Raw genomic sequence first — 16,689 nt, forward strand, 5'->3', positions numbered from 1 at the left:
TGACCATACTTCCAAATGAGGCCATACTCTGAGACACTGGAAGGGAGGTGGAGGAGGTTGGGAGTGGGGAGTTAGGACTTAACATATGTGAAACATATATTTTACATATATTTATGTAACATAACATATATTTTACAGGATGTGGTGGGAACCACAGTTCCAGCCGGAACAAAGAGCAATTTTGACATTATTAACGCAGACCTTAAGGCCCCAAAGCAGAAGCTTTCATGTTTTTGTATGTTTCTTTAACACATATATGCGTAGGTATATTTTCTCCTTGTAAAAAATACATCAATGTAATTTAAAAGTATTAATCCATTAATTTTGCTTTGAGGGCTATATTTTTGTTTAACTAGGATAATTAGATGTATTTACCTCAACAAAATTGTCACCATCTGCCTTTCTTAACTGAACATAATTGCTATTCCCTTCATTTCACCATTACTACTAAAAATAATTTTGTCAAAAAAGACTCCCTCGGGGTGGCGTACACGCGTGCTCACCACCGTTCAGGGAGGGGCTAGGCTGCCAGCTTGCTAGAGCGCGCCCCCTCCAGACGCCTTTCCCCTCAGATACTCGCTTTCCCAGCAGGACCCGCGGCGGTGCTTCCGATCACTCTACAAGCACAAAAGGAGCCTGAGGCAGCACCAGAGAACCCCGACGGCGGGCTCAACCCTCACTAGAGGGCGTTTGTTTCCCAGCCGACTGGAGCGCACCCGGCACCGGCCTGCCGCCGGGCTAGCCTCCTCTCAAAAAGGTCAACACCCCTTCTCCGCCCTCCCCCAGGTTGCCAACGAGGCAGGCTCTGATGCTCATGCGCAAACACGTCCACCACGCACTTAGGTACAGCGCATGCGTTCTCTCAAATACGCCTCTCCGCGCAGTTTCCCCGTGAGTTTCCAGTTCCGGCCTCTTTGGAGTCGGAGAGAAGGGGAGAAATGCGGCTCTCGGTAGCTGTGGCCATCTCACATGGCCGCGTATTCCGGCGCATGGGCCTTGGTCCCGAGTCCCGCATCCACATGTTGCGGAACTTGCTTACGGGACTAGTGCGACACGAACGCATCGAGGCGTCATGGGCGCGCGTGGATGAGATGAGGGGCTACGCGGAGAAGGTCAGGCGGGACGCTCTGGTCGACCGCGCAGGTCTGGCCTGAGGGGGCGGGGTCTGGCTGATCTTGGGGAAGGAGTAAGATCGCCCCTGGTAAACCCTACCCGAAGTCTGAATCCCTCCAGTATCTTTAGCTGAGCCTATTCCTCCGGCCCCTCAAATAGAAGACAGGTTAGGGCTGCGTGCTAGGTTAGGGGTGGCCTGAATTTGATGGAACCTTGGCTAGTGGAATTAGAAGAGTAAGATTGGTGCCGTTTTTCCTGCTCGGGTTGGATCAGTGATTTTCTGTCCTCGCAGCTCATCGACTATGGGAAGTTGGGAGACACCAACGAACGAGCCATGCGCATGGCTGACTTCTGGCTCACAGTAAGTGCATCCTGCTTGACACCAAGTCTCATCCTTTGGTCCTTGAGTGGGAGGGGTTGTCACAGAAAGGGGACTGGGAAGAACTAAGGTAAGGCACTCATGTATGGACAAATTCTATGAACTAAATTAGAAATGTGTGCCTTAAGTAAGTTGAATTCGATGCGAATCCGAATTTGCACATCTGAACCTTCTATTTAACTTAGAGTCTACCACATTAGATGGTGGGGGAGGTCTGAGTGTGTGTGTTTGGAGACCCTACCTTTGGGAATGCTAAAAGCTAAATGTCTCTGCGGTGGTGCCTGACTTTGCTCTTCTGTATAACTCTATCCCTCTAGGAGAAAGACTTGATCCCAAAGCTGTTTAAAGTACTGGCCCCTCGGTATCAAGGTCAGAATGGGGGCTACACGAGAATGCTACAGATCCCTAATCGGGATGAGCAGGATCGGGCCAAGATGGCAGTGATCGAGTATAAAGGAAACTGCCTCCCACCCCTGCCCCTGCCTCGAAGAGACAGCAATCTTACACTCCTAAACCAACTACTTCTGGGGCTACGGCAGGACCAGGAAGCAATTATCCACATCTCCCACACATCTCAAAAACCAGGGATTTAACTGGAGCCAAAGGGTGTGTAGCCCTCATCAGTGCCTAATATCATAGATGTTTGGACTTCTTAACCTCTAAGAAGAACTGGAGCTAGAGCTGTGAAATGGACAGTCTTAATGGAGCCCAGAACCTGCTGAGGAGCCAGACAACCCTTTCTTTGCACAATAGACAAAATTCCTTATATGAATATATGTAAACAGGGGTTTTTTTCCTCCCCTTGAGATTTCTGAGAATGAGAACTATACAAATGATCATTCTCCATGGGATAGTAAATTCATGGCATGTGTTTCTGGCTCTAAATCTGGGTTTTATTTGGTTAGCACAGTTTTGTTTTTCTTAATGTTGGTTTATATGGAGCATGTACACTAAAATTCCAAACTGGCCCCTAATGTGATTGAGTTATAACATGTATAGAGGAGCCCCTGGGATTTCTTAGAGAAAAATTCCCGTATTTTGCTGTGTATAATGCACTCCCATGTATAGTGTGCACTCATATTTTTGGCCCAAATTTGCAGGAAAGAAATCTTGTTTTAATTTTTTAATCCAGTTTTTTATTTATATTTAGAACAAAACCAATTATTGTATTCTAGGGTATTATTTTGCATATGGAAATCATTGCTTTTTAGAGTTACACTTTTAACACATAAGCATAAATTTAAAAATTAAAAACATTTATATAGATATGGAATTAGTACTACCCATGTATAATGCACATCCTTATTTATCCCTAAAAAATTTGGGCAAAAACAGTGCATATTATACACAGCAAAATATGGTACTTCCTTATAGGGATTGGAGAATGAACATCTAGAAGTGAAACTTCTGTGGAATCTGGTACCCTAAGAACCTTCGAGGAACACTACAGCCTCTGTTGCTAGGCAGCATCGCATATTACCCTCATGTGCTCCTCTCAAGCCCTGAATGGGCCTCAAAGGAGAAGACCTGAGGACTCAGATGTACTACTGTCCTGGCCAAAGGAGTGCAAACATTCAACAAAGGATATTGGACTCCAGGATATCCTTCCTCTTGGGGTGGGAGGAGGGCAGAAGGGGAGAGTGGAGTGAAGGAGAGGGTTGAAGTGGGAGGAGGATTAGGATATTAAACCTTCTGGGAATTCCCTGGAAATTTTTTATTGTTGTCAAATCTGGGCCTCTGGGAAGGCCCAGAACTTAAAAAAAGGGAAATCCGGCATAAGAATGGCCAGGGCGAATGAGAAGTAGTAAGCTCCTTTATATCCATTAATTACTGTGAAGCTAAACTTGGCCCAGGCAGGCTGCCTATCACTCAAGGCTCAGAGGCTTGACTAGGGTGGTAGTTACAGAAAGACTTGGTGCTGTCTGCCAGGCCAAACCACTTGGTAGCAGGGCCCAACAGCTCCCCTATCCCCAATAAGATGAAAAGAAGACATTTTGGGCTGGACATTAGAGTGTATTGGGCCTAAACTCACCCATTGTCTGAGATAATAAGGGTAAGGTAAAGAGGTCACTGTTGTAGCAGATAACTTCAGTGACAGCTATTCTGGTGGTATTTCACTGCACCTTCTCTACTGATACTCATTTACAACCAACAAGGCTCTCCATCTCTCCCTGTGCTCCAGTTTGTCCACACATTATTACTAGAAAACCTGACATTATTTTGAGTGATGTACTGAATACTCAAAGCATTTATTAAATAAACTTGTAACTGTGAATGCTTCTGCCCCAAAATTCAACCCTTCCTGTCTTTTCGGCATGAACATTCACCTCATCTAGATAACTCGGACCCATTCCTGACTCTTAGAGAAAGTACTTTTCTTAATCTTAAAACCACATCTTTGTATTATTGGTAACAGGTGGATTATGGTTGACTCTCATAGTGTTTACTCTTTGCCCCAGAAATATATCCCCTTTGGAGCTTTCAGCAGTTTCCTAAGTGCTTATTAAGCATCTGCTAGTACACATCAATTTAGGCACTAGGGACAGTCTTTACCAAGTCCTTGCCATATGTCAGGCTCTGGGCTACAGAGAAAAACAACCTCTCCCTTCAAGGAGTTCACAATCTAATGGCCCACCACTAACACCACAGTGGCCTCAAAGGACAGCTTCATCCCCCTTAATATTTTGGCCCAAATAAGAGTACATGAACCCTAGAACACTTACTAAAGGCTCAGGGACAACACGGGAAATAATACAGGGTCCAGCAGAAGTAAGACCTGCTTGATTGTGGTTGGTAGAGTAGTAATATGGGTGTAGTTAATTTATAGTTTTAATCTGAATATTTCACTTAAAATGTCACTTAAAAGGTGTGTTTCACTGTGATATTGTTACAGAATTGAATGCTTATGATTTTGTAGTAAAGAAGGGGCATTATTTGTGCCAGTCCCTGTACTATTGACTTTACTGATCTGGCTGCAAATAATAACTTTTCACCCCAGTTGTTGGAATATGCCCTCAAGTCCATCTAGGCACCTCTTTAACAAATTTCAAACCCCCAAGAGAGATGCCCAGGTGCGTGGGAATTCTCTCTCCACTTTCAGAAGCTTGCAGCAAGGAAACCTGCAGTAATCCTTTTTTACTGCAAGTTTGTGCCTACCTCAAAAAATGAATTCAAGCCTCAACAGATCAGTGACACCGTATAAGCCCATTGTCCAAAGAAGACAAGACAACTACAAAAGCCAGGGACTATTTTCTTGTACCCATCAACAGTCAGATTAACAAATCATGTTGAGTTTATTTCCACAATGTTTCTGAAATCTGCAGTCACATCTCTCCCTAGTCTGAAATTGATGACATCTCTATCATGGATTAATGTAACTTGCCTCCCTCCTCACTGCAGCCAGAGCAATAGAACCCTGATATCTTAATTCTAGGCTTGATAGCTCCTGTGGCTTTTTTCTTGTAGGAAAGGAGTCCAGATTCCTTATCGTGACTCCCTCAATGACTAGGCATCCACCTACTGTTACAGCTACTTCCCTCACCTCTAATTTTAAGCTCCAGAAGCATGGAAGTCCTCATTTTGACTGTCCCCTTTGCACTGCTCCCCTTACCACTTGTGGTTGATGCAGTCTCTACTACTCAGAAAACCCTCCTCCCACTTTTACCCACCTAACTTTTTGCACAAACACGGCATCTCCTGGGTGGCTCTTCTGACCGACCACACACCTAAGTTCATTACTTCATGAACCTAGGTGCACTACAATGTTTAAATGATCCTCCGAATTCACCACATTGTATTACAGTTTCCCTACAGTGGGCTGGTTCCCAAACATCCCTCCTAGATTACCAGTACTATAAAGCAGTCATAGTATTTCTGTCCCCTTGTTACTGATCCAGTGATGAACAGGCCTTAAACTAATTTCTGTTGAAACTGGTGTTTCTCAGAAAAAAATTTTATTGTGATCTTCAGATAAACATTTTACCTCAACACATTATTCACATATATAACTGAAACAAAAGCATTACAAAACATTTACCTTTATAAATATGCACACTAATATTTCTACTCTTTTCTAGTTACTTTTTTAAAAATACTGGTCCTGCCCTGACTGGCATGGCTCAGTGGGTTGGGCCTCCTGCAAAGCCAAAGGTTGCCGGTTCAATTCGCCGTCAGGGCACATGCCTGGGTTGCGGACCAAGTCCTTTGTTGGGGGTGTGTAGGAGGCAACCTATAGATGTTTCTTTTGCACGTCAACGTTTCTCTCCCTCTCCCTTCCTCTCTAAAAAAATTTATTTTTAAGAAAAGGGCTCTTTAAAAATAAAACATACTGGTCTCAGTTCACTAAATTAATTTTACAGCTCACTAGTGGATTTCAACCTTTCCTGAAAAAACACTGATCTCAACCAGCATTATAGTAACTCACTGTTGCCTTTGGGATAAAATCCAGGCTTATATCATGACACAGAGGCTTTCTATGCCCCAGATACAGCTACCTCTCATCTACCATTATCTGCCTTTACTCTTCATAGGAAGCTACTTGTTACTTTCTGAACACATACTTTTGTGCACGATTTACCTCCTATTTGTCATACCTCTGCTCAGAAGTGGCTTGAGGACTCCAAATTCCACTTCACCCTCTAAATGGGGCTAGGTCCCTTACCTGTGTGCAGGTATAGTCCTCAGGGCTTATATCTACCAAAGCTTTCATCATACTATATCATAAATGCCAGTCTGCTTGACTGATTTCCTTCACTCAACTATCTGAGCTCCTGAAGCTAGAAACTGCTAGAAACTCATTCTTCTGGGTAACTTCCTACCAAAGGATCAGGTTCATAATGGTGCTCAATATAAATTTATTAAAGGAGGAGGAGTAAGCTACATGTTATCCATGACATATTCAGCTCTCTGGCTGAGCTTTACAAAACAATAAACACTGTATTGTGTGCAGGGACAGTGCTAAGCTACACTGCTGAGTATACCAAGGCTAAGGAAATGGGCTTCTTCCTCTCCAAGGACTTATGTGCTCATAATGACTGTCAAAAATGTAAGCATGATTCTAATTCATTTCCCACACGTTTCATGTTCCTGTTCCCTGAAATCTTTCTCACCAATCTACTGACAGAAAATACCTATACATTTTCCAAGACTTAGCCAAAAGCTGAAGTGATGCATCTTTTGTGAAGTATTCACTGAATTCCCTAAACAAAGCTAGGTCGTTTTCCAGTGCCCCAGTTTCACACTGTACACCCTTCACTAGATAGCGAACTCCTTGAGCTTAGGCAAAGTACTTCGCTCTTGTGCCATCCAGTAGAGAACATGGGACAAAATAGGCATCTAAAAATATGGACTGTGTCAATGCACTGAACAAAGTTCTTCAGCCTAGCTTGGTATGTAAAGCTCACTAACTCCTCCCTTCCCCAGTTTCCTCTTCATCTGAAAAAGAACTTCCTGCAATGCTGATTTCCCATTGTTCACTACTGAGTGTACTCTTGAAGGCTTGCTTTCCTCTCCTTGCCCTTAAACACACAGGCATATTATAACCCATGTCTCTGACTCTGGTATACTTGAGGTTCTCTAATAATAGAAATGATCTGTGTGCCTATATTTTAAGGGAAAGGGGTTTAAGCTTTTCTGGCATTTTACATTATGTTCCACAATATAAAAATCATTTTTTCAGTTATTAGTACTTAAGCATTGTACATTACATACACACATGAACTTCTGTCATAATTGACGCTCTAGGAAAATGGGACTTGTTAACACTGTGTCTTCACATATACCTCGGTACACCACCGTGTAGCCCAGCATGGGAAGCAGAGCATTAAAGCTTTACTCCTGTTCACTTCAAGGCAATGAAAATACAAAGGCTGTGCCTAGGGGTGTCATGGAATACTTAATGTCATTGTCCTGACATAATTTCTAATTGTTTTCCCTTAAAATTGTCTCAGGAACTTTCCTACAGTTATCTTTTTATCCCAGAAGGATAAATGAAAGGTAAAATAGTTCAATTTTGTATGTGCTGAGTTTGAGATGCCTGGGAGCATCTGGAGCTTGGGAAAGAGTTCTTTACTGGGAGAACAGATTGGGGAGTTGTCAGCAATTAAAGCTAAGGAAATGGATGGGGTGACTCCCAAGGAAAAGGAGGCAGAGGTTAGACATTAGGGGATGACAGGGTACAGAATCTAGGAAGGAGACTGAGAAATTGCCTTCTAAGAGGAAAGAGAACCTGCAAAATTCATCACAGTACTTAGTGCAGTGTCTTCCTTGTGCATAGGAAGGCCCTCAAAAAATAATCAAATATATTCAGCAAGTATATTCCTTTTCCATTCAAGGCACTTTGCTAGGATACAGAATACAGGGATGACTTTTCAAGGACCCAACAGGCCAATTGGAGGGAAAGCATAAACAAATACAACACAGTAGACAGTTTGAAAGTGATACACACAAGGCTGACTGGAGTACCAAGAAAGAAGGAGGTCAGTAAAGAACTTCAGAGGAAGCAATGCTACAGCTGAATCGAAGAAAGTAGTTACCAACATGGGAAAGAGAAGTCAGCTGTGAGGGCATCCCAGGCAGCAAGAGCTGCAGGTATAAGTACACTGAATTATGAAGCCATATGTAGTGGTTGAGAAAGTCCAAGTAAGTTGGAACAGCCAGGATTTAGTATTTGATTAAGAAGCAGAGGAAATGAAGCAGGAAAGCCAAGCAACATCAGGTTACAAAGGGGCCTGTAAGACATGATAAAATGCTTGGATTTTATCCTGAAGACCAGTGGAAGCCACTGAAGGATTTTAAATGGAGAGAAAAGGGATCAGATTTACATTTCAGAAAGATCATTTTTGTATCAGACTGGAAGATGGGTTAGAGGGAGAGGTAAAGATACCAAATAGGAGCCTAGTTTAGGAATTCAAGGAAAGTTGATTGAAGACTAGGCCAGAGGCAGGGTAGGTAGAAGCTGACAGATCAGATAGCACTAGAGGAAATAGAATAAATTGTTGTATAGATGTGACATAGAATAGAATAGATATGATTACATGAGGTAGATGAAGAAGTTGAGTCAAGGATAACACCAGGTTTCTGCTTACGTGAGATAATTCCATTCATTCCATTAACAGAATAGCAGAGGAGAAGCAGATCTGAAATTACTATGATGAACTTTGTTGAAAACATACTATTCGTGGTAAAGACCTATCTTATGAACAGAGGATATACGTAACAGTTGTGTGAGCTTAGAGGCTATATGTAAGCTAGCAATACAGATGTGAGAGTCATACACACTCGTACTTGGGAATAGAAGCAATTGGACTAGATAAGATTTCCAACAACACCACCACCACCAACAAAAAAATACAGAGTACGAGAAAAATAAGGCCTAGGATAGAGCCAACATTCAAAGACCAGACAGAAAGAGAAAGCCCTCCTAGGACAGGAAAAGAAGAACTACAACTAGAACATTGGTGTCTCAAAATCTAGGGGAGGAGAATGTCAAAAACATCTATTTGTGTCTATCTCCTTCAGTAGATTGTGAATTCTTGGGAGCAGACTAGATAATTTTTGTATTGTCAGAACCTAATGTTGGCCAGGCTCCAGAGCAGTGGTTTAATGAGTATCTTTGGCCACTGCACTTGGGAATTATTAGGGTGTTCACTGTTGACCTCTGACAGAGCAGTGTCTTGAGAAGGTAAAAAAAAAACATAAGACAACTCAAGAAGTTAGGTGACAATGAGAAGAGAAGACAGGACAGAGATATGCAGCACCTTGAGAGGAAAACGTTTAAGTTTGTGTCTCCCCCCCAAATTCATATGTTGAAATCCTAATGCCCGATGTGATGGTGTTAGGAGGTGGGGCCCTTGGGTAGAGTCCTCATGAACAGGATTAGTGTTCTTATAAAAGAGATCCCATAGAGATCCCTTGCCCCATCCACTAATTGGGGACACTATGAGAAGACACCTTCTATGAACAAGAACAATGGCCCTCACTAGAATGCAGCCTTGCTGGCTGGCACCTTAATCTTAGACTTCCCAGCCTCCAGAACCATAAGAAATACGTTTTTGTTATTTCTAAGCTACCTATTCTGTGGTATGTTATTATAGCAGCATGAAGACACTATGACAATTTTATAATGAGTATTTCTGCCAGTCCTTAGTCACACAGATAGACACTACAGGTTGAGAGAAAAGTCCAAAATCATAGGTTGAAGGCAAAGGGTGGAGAGAGGAGAGCTTTCTCATTCCTCATTGTGGCTTCCATGTCTCCTGCACCTCTAAGTAAACCCCTTCTCTTTTGGGAATCGACATTGGTTTTACCACCTTCTCCTGATAGTCTTGGCTTTAGCTACTAAGGCCTAGACCACCTGCTGGCCTAACCCACAGGAAGTAAGTTGGCAAGTTTGCAGTCCAAGGCCATATACCTTTGAGGAGAAAACAGCCCTGAGCTAGTCACAAAATGAATCATTAAATTCAGTCAATGAGAGACCTAAAAGGATGAGCTAGAATACTATTCATTCCAAATACAACTGAGAAGTCAACATGGGGCTACAGAGCTAGAAGCAAGTACAGAAAGGTCAAAGTCCTCTCTGCAGGAGTCTTACAACTGAGAACCAGCTCCCCCCTTTTTTATAACATGCTGGGTGATTCATGCTGGGCTAATTGGGGGTGGAGGTGAGGAAAGACAGCTTCTGGCTACATATTTAGTGAAGTCTTAGGACCAGAGTCTTGTTCACCATCCCAAGACCTGCTATCATCCATTTATGTGCTTACCCTATCCAAGTGCATGCCCCATTCAAGACTCTGGTCCCATAGTTCCTCATTTTTCTCCCCTCCTGAAACCCATCCATTCAGCCCACTCTGTTTACCAGGTCTTTAACCCTTTCGTGACCAGATTTGCTTTACCCATGAAATTTTATCCTCTAGAATTTCACTCTGTAAACCCACTTTCTTGCCTCTGGCTCTCTCATTCCCTTGCACACATATCAAACTTTCAAACTCTTATAACTAGTCCTTTCAACTGTCTTTTCCTTCTTGAGTGTATCAGGTCATTCTTCCTTTCAACCTATGATCCAACATTTCATCCATTCTCATGGCAGCCCGTATTCAACCCCATGTCTTTCTCTCCCACCCACTCAAAAATCATCAGATTTCTCTATTCCTGTGCCCTCATCAAGGAGAGGACACCTGTGAACAAATATATATATATATTTGTGAGATATATCTATATCTATATCTATATATAGATATAGATATATATATCACAAAACCAATAGAATTGAAATCAACAGAGCTGGGCCCTGAACAAAACTCAGTAAGCCTGGATTGCTCAAGCCTGTCATCTCCTTGACTCCAGCTAACTTTCTTCACTTTCCTTAAACTCTTTAGATCTTCACTCTTACTATTAGCACACCCCCGCCACCCCCGCGAAAAGCGCATAGTCTGTAGGCATAGTCTTCTCAATTTTCTACCCTCTTGACCCTTATCTGCATCCAGAAACTAGGCAATTAGTTGAATATCTGTTTACTGAAGACACTACATCCAATGATCAAGTTATGTAAAGGCCAACTCACCAAGTTTTCCAAATTTACCAACTTTGAAAACATTTGCTTTTGAGCACCCAAATCCAATTTGGTAAAATTATCAATTTGTCAAAAATTTGTTTCTACCAATATTATTTACAAAATTTATAGTAATTGTGTTGCATGAAAAGTTTAATAATTTTGTGGATTGTCATCTTAAAAGGTTTCAATTAGTTTCAGTTTGATGTATTTCAATCAAACTTTGTTGAATGTCACTTTTGTATGTGATACTGATTTCAAAATACAGATGCCTATGACAAATTGATTATTCTCATTTAATCTAGCTGATAAATAGATCTATGAATTAAATATAGCACTTCCTAACTCATTCAGTGAGTCCAGACTTACTCTGATACTAAAACCAGAAAAAAATAACAAGGAAAGAAAAATATAGATCACTATCCCTAATGCAAAATTACTCAGCAAAATACTAGTAAACTCTATCCAACAACATAGAAAAATAATTATATACTGTGACCAAGTGCATTTATCCTAGGAATACATCTTGGCTTACCATTCAAAAATCAAGTTATACACAATAATACACCATAGCATGTGAATAGACTAGAAAACAAAAGCACACGATTATTATCTCAGTTGACACAGAAAAGTAATTTGGCAAAATCTGACACCTTTTCTTCATAAAAACAATCAATAAACTAGGAATAAAGGGAATTTCTCAACATAATGAAGGGCATGTATAATAAAGCCCACAGCTCGCATCATACTTAATACTAAAAGATTGTATGCTTTCTCTCTAAAACCAGGAATAGGGCCAGGATGTCCATTCTTGCTACTTCATTCCACATTGTATTGGAGGTTCCACCAGGGCAATTAGACAACAAAAACAAAGGATGCCTGTATTTAAAAGGAAGAAGTAAGCCCTGGCTGGTGTGGCTCAGTAGATTGAGTGCTGGCCTGTGAACCAAAGGGTTGCCAGTTCAATTCCCAGTCAGGGCACATGCCTGGGTCCGGGCCCGTTGAGCGAACGCAAGAGGCAACCACACATTGATGTTTCTCTTTCTCTCTAAAAAATAAATAAATAAAACCTTAAAAAAATTAAAATAAAAGGAAGAAGTAAAACTGTCTGTTTGTAGATGACATGGTCTTGTGTATAGAAAATCCTAAGGAATCCACCAGGGGGAAAAAAAAAAAACTATTAAAACTAACAAATTAATTCATCAAGGTTAAAAGATGTAAGATCAATCTCCAAAAATTAATTTTATACAAAAACCAACTTTTATACGCAGCAAGGAACAATCAAAAAACGAAGTCAACAAATTCTATTTACGGTAATATCAATAAGGATAAATGCTAAGGAATAAATTTAACAAAAAAGTACAAGATTTAGGAGGGGAGGGGGCCTGGCTGCCAGGATGAAGGTGCTCTGGTGAACTTGAGTAGCTTGGCATGGCAGAGGGCAGTGAGGGGCAGTCATGGGTTGCCAGATCATGCTGAGTGCAGTGTGCAGTGGGAACCCCTCAGAGCTGTGTAAGACACACGTGCTACCATCCACAGTAGCCCACAGGTGCCTGCACATGTGGGGTATTGGGGCAAGTAGGCTGTCAAGAGCTAGAAGGCCAGGGAATTGCCCCGTGTCTCATACCTGGAGCTGCCGGAGTTCTCTGAGTGCCCACTCTTCAGGAAATCACTCAGATTGACAAATCAATTGATTAAATAATGTTGTGGGAGGCTTGGTTCTTCTTGCAGATGCAGTAAAGAATTACCAATCAGCAAGCCTATTAGGATGTAAGCAAAGTTTATTAGTGATACCTTCTCATGGAAGAAAATGGCCTAGCTGAGGCGGGTGAGAAAGCGTAAGTGCTACGTCTCTTGGTCCTGAGAATTTATATAATTTGTGGGGTGGGGTAAGGGAATTACACATGGATTTGGTGGGAGAAAGTGGAGCATTGTCTTCCAAGGGAGGGTGTCACCACCTAAGCATAAGCATGGGTAGAGTACTGTTAACTCAGATTTTTATCTTGCTCCAGACCACCTCTTGTTATCCTGTTAAAAACAGATACAGGCAGATAATCAAAGTTACTTATGAGCCTTTTCTGCAAGTATTACAGACCCCCTTCCACCCCTCCTTCTCCTAAACTTCTACTAAGAGTTGAAAATGGCCTATCTAATTACTGATGTGATTCCTAACATAATACCACAGTCACCTAGGATGACACAACCAAATATGAAGGAAGAAAATATGGAGTAGCACTAGACCATAATTAAAAACAACACACACAACTAAATTTTCTTAACACCATCTACCTTTTTAAAAGTCAGGATGTCAGGTAATAAGTGGGAGAGAAGAATGTTTCTGTCCCTTCCTACCTTGACCATCCTTATTCCATTGGTCTCTTTAGCAGGACTGTTCTACTCAGCCTCTGTGGGAGAAAATTTACCACAGGGCTGCACTAGCACAGCCAGGCTGTGCTTTTACAGTCTGCTCTAGCCCATGACCATAACAGTATATGTGTTCCTCCACCTTTGGACTTGGATGGGTATTAAATTCTTCAGGCATAGTTAATGCAACCAGAGCCAAGATAGTTTATATATTAATGATCGACTGCATGGAAATACTGGAAAACTGATTGGGAAACTCCAGAGTTAAAGATCTGAGTTTCAGTCATAGTTGATAGGCTAAGTGATTAATGCATGTAGAAAGCTGTTATTCCAGGAACTGATATGTATGACCTGTGATTCCAGGAGTTCAACAAGCAATTCAACCTTTGTGCCCCAGGGGGTCTGTGAGCAATGGAGATGGTATTTGAGCCATTGTGTTCCAGGGAGGGAGGGAATGCCTAGTGATGCAGATAAACCGATATCACCAGCAAGACTACAACTGTTATCCAATTAAACTTTTTTCCAAACCCCTTCCCTACCCTTTCTTCTCCTTATAAAAAGGTTGGCTTGAGATGAGATGTTAAGACAGTTTTTCAAGGTACATACCCGCTATCTTCTTAGATCACCAGTATCTAAATAAAGCACCTATAAAGATTCAATCCTTGTCTCTACTTATTGGTTCTGGCAGTGACGGGCAGCATGAATGTCGACTTTTCCAGTTTCACCACTTAATTTTCAGGAAAAAAAATGTGTAACCTTGCTTCTGTCAGAGGCTTAGGGCTATGGGAGACTTAAACTGCAATAAACCCTTTTATTATACTTTGGTTTTGCCCTTGTTTTTTGAAGGTTCTAATTTATAACTGTTGTATGAGAGGAAACATTTCAACAAAGTATCCTGTAGGAAATGAACGACCTCAACCATCATGTCATGATTTTATTTCTTATCCCTTTTACCTACAAGTTACAATTTGAAATTTCATGTTTCTTTTATATTCAAAGTCTTTGGTAAAGTCACATATATAACTGAAATAATTCCAAATGAGCTATGTTGGAGTATACGTAGAGAAATACATTTGAACTAGTGTGACATAAAACTGTAACAAAATGGAAATGTCATGGACTTTGAAAAAAGGTATAATATTTATGTACTAAAAACTACTCAACATTATTGAGAGAAATTTTTAAATGTCTAAATAAATGTAAAGATATCTCATGTTCATGGATTAAAAGATTACTGTTAAGATGGAAATACCCCCCCAAATTGATTTACAAATTCACCATGATCCCTATCAAAATCTTGGCTGCTTTTCTTTTTCTCAGAAATTAACAAACCATACTAAAGTGCATATGGAAATTTCAGGGACCAAGAATTGCCAAAATAACCTTGAAAAAGAAGAACAAAGTTGGAAAACTCATACTTCCCAACTTTAAATCTTCCACAAAGTGATTAAGACTGTGTGGTACTGGAATAAGGTTATATATATAGAACCATGGAATATAATTAAGAGTTCAGAAATAAACCCTTACATTTAGGGTCAATTGATTTTTTGACAAGGATGGCAAGAAAATTAAATGAGGAAAGTCTTTCCAACAAATGATGCTAGGGCTAGATATCCACATGTAAAAGAATAGGGTTATACCTCTTCCTCATACCACATATAAGAATTAACTCAAATGTATCATAGATCTAAATGTAAGAGCTAAAGCTATAAAACTCTTATAAGAAAACGTAACAGTAAATCTTGACCTTAAATTAGACAATGGCTTCTTACATATGAAGTCAAAAGCACAAGCAACAAAAATTAGACAGACTTCATCGAAATGAAAACCTTTCATTATTCAAAGCACATCATCAAGAAATTTAAAAGACAATCCATAAAATGGGAGAAACTACAGGGTCCAGCACAACTAATGCCCCTTTTTATTACAAAATCATAAGCATTAATTCTATAACATAACAATATCACACTCAAGCACACCATATGACATTTTAGGTGAAGTGTTGAAGTTAAAACTATAAATTGTTACACCCATATTATTACCCTACCAACCACACTCAAGCAGACGTTACTTCTGCCAGACCCTGTATTCGCAAATCACATAGTTCATAAGAAACTTGTACCCAGATTATATAACTAATCTTTACTATTCAACAGCAAAATGACAACCCAATTTTAAAATGTGGTAAATGTTTATATAGTCATCTCTCCAAAGAAGGTATATAGCTGGTTTCTGTTTTGACAGGAATTGGGAGCCCTACCTGGTTATCAATGTGAAGATACAGGAAAATTTCCATATGCTTTTAGCAGATGGACAGAAAGAGTAACCATTTTGAAATATGCCCAGACCTGTCTGTTCTCCATAGCAAGGCATGCCTTCAAGGGAAACTCTTTTACCAGATCCTAACCATCTTAGGTTTTACCAAAGCCTAAGTGACATGGAGAAAAAGAAATACCCAATTTCAGCCCCTTCTAGCCTTCGTGTCCAAAGGCTAAGGTGGAAAGTGGGGAAGAGAAACTCGGAAGCACTTGTGAAGAACACAGGCCAAGGACACAAGCTCATTAAAAGACTGGGACTTAATCATAGGATTATAGCCTGCTTAGCCTCCCCCATACCTTGCCATCACATCAGTAGGTCTCCCGTATAATAAATGGGAATTATAGCTAATATAACTGCAAGTCTCAGATCCCACTTAAGAAGGGGTCTCTAAAGAAACCCCAAAACAACAGGGAAATCACAAACAAGGACACTAGAGGAAGTTTTAGTCTCCAATCCACAGCTGCAGAAAACAGTAAACACAGCCTCACTCCTAGCCAGATGAACATAAAACCTCACACTAAAAGCCTATCTCAGCTCGCTTTATCAAATATATAATGTCCAGTTTCAACAAAAAATTACAAGGTATACTAAAAAGCAAAAAATACAGTTTTGAAAAACAAAGCAAGCATCAGAACCAGACTCAGATATGGCACAGATTTCGGAATTATCAGACTGCAAAGTTAAAATAACTATGATTATATGCTAAGGACTGTAACAGAAAAAGTAGTAGTGTGCAAGAACAGATTGGTGATGTAAGCAGAGAGAAGAAAGCTGAGAACCAAGAGGAAGTACTAGAAATTTAAAACATTGTCATAAACAATGTCTTTGATAGAACTAATCACTAGACTGGTCATGAACGAAGGAAGAATCAGTGAGCCTACAGATATGTCAATGGAAACTCCCCAAACTGAAATAAAGAGAAAAAAGAATAAAAAGAGAAAAAAGAATTGCCAAGAACTATGGGACA

At 40.6% G+C, this 16,689-nt stretch overlaps 1 protein-coding gene and 1 pseudogene across 1 annotated transcript; both read left to right on the top strand.

The window, feature by feature from the left end:
* Nucleotides 1–871: 871 nt before the first annotated feature.
* Nucleotides 872–2,377, top strand: MRPL17 (mitochondrial ribosomal protein L17). The gene is made up of 3 exons (XM_024569341.4): nt 872–1,112; nt 1,406–1,474; nt 1,810–2,377. The coding sequence occupies exons 1-3, from the start codon at nt 939–941 to the stop codon at nt 2,083–2,085; spliced, it is 519 nt and encodes a 172-aa protein (XP_024425109.2). The 5' UTR covers nt 872–938; the 3' UTR covers nt 2,086–2,377.
* A 1,716-nt stretch (nt 2,378–4,093) lies between these two features.
* Nucleotides 4,094–14,575, top strand: LOC123480633 (phosphatidylinositol N-acetylglucosaminyltransferase subunit Y-like; annotated as a pseudogene).
* The last annotated feature ends 2,114 nt before the right edge of the window (nt 14,576–16,689 follow it).

Source organism: Desmodus rotundus, chromosome 5 (genome assembly GCF_022682495.2).
Source record: "Desmodus rotundus isolate HL8 chromosome 5, HLdesRot8A.1, whole genome shotgun sequence".
NCBI classification, from domain to species: domain Eukaryota; kingdom Metazoa; phylum Chordata; class Mammalia; order Chiroptera; family Phyllostomidae; genus Desmodus; species Desmodus rotundus.

Excerpts from the sequence above, each read along its gene's own strand:
- MRPL17 (XM_024569341.4), top strand. The coding sequence starts at position 939 with ATGCGGCTCTCGGTAGCTGTGGCCATCTCACATGGCCGCGTATTCCGG. Across the intron at positions 1,113-1,405 it reads TGAGGGGCTACGCGGAGAAG|CTCATCGACTATGGGAAGTT; the intron begins GTCAGGCGGGAC and ends CTGTCCTCGCAG. Across the intron at positions 1,475-1,809 it reads TGGCTGACTTCTGGCTCACA|GAGAAAGACTTGATCCCAAA; the intron begins GTAAGTGCATCC and ends CTATCCCTCTAG.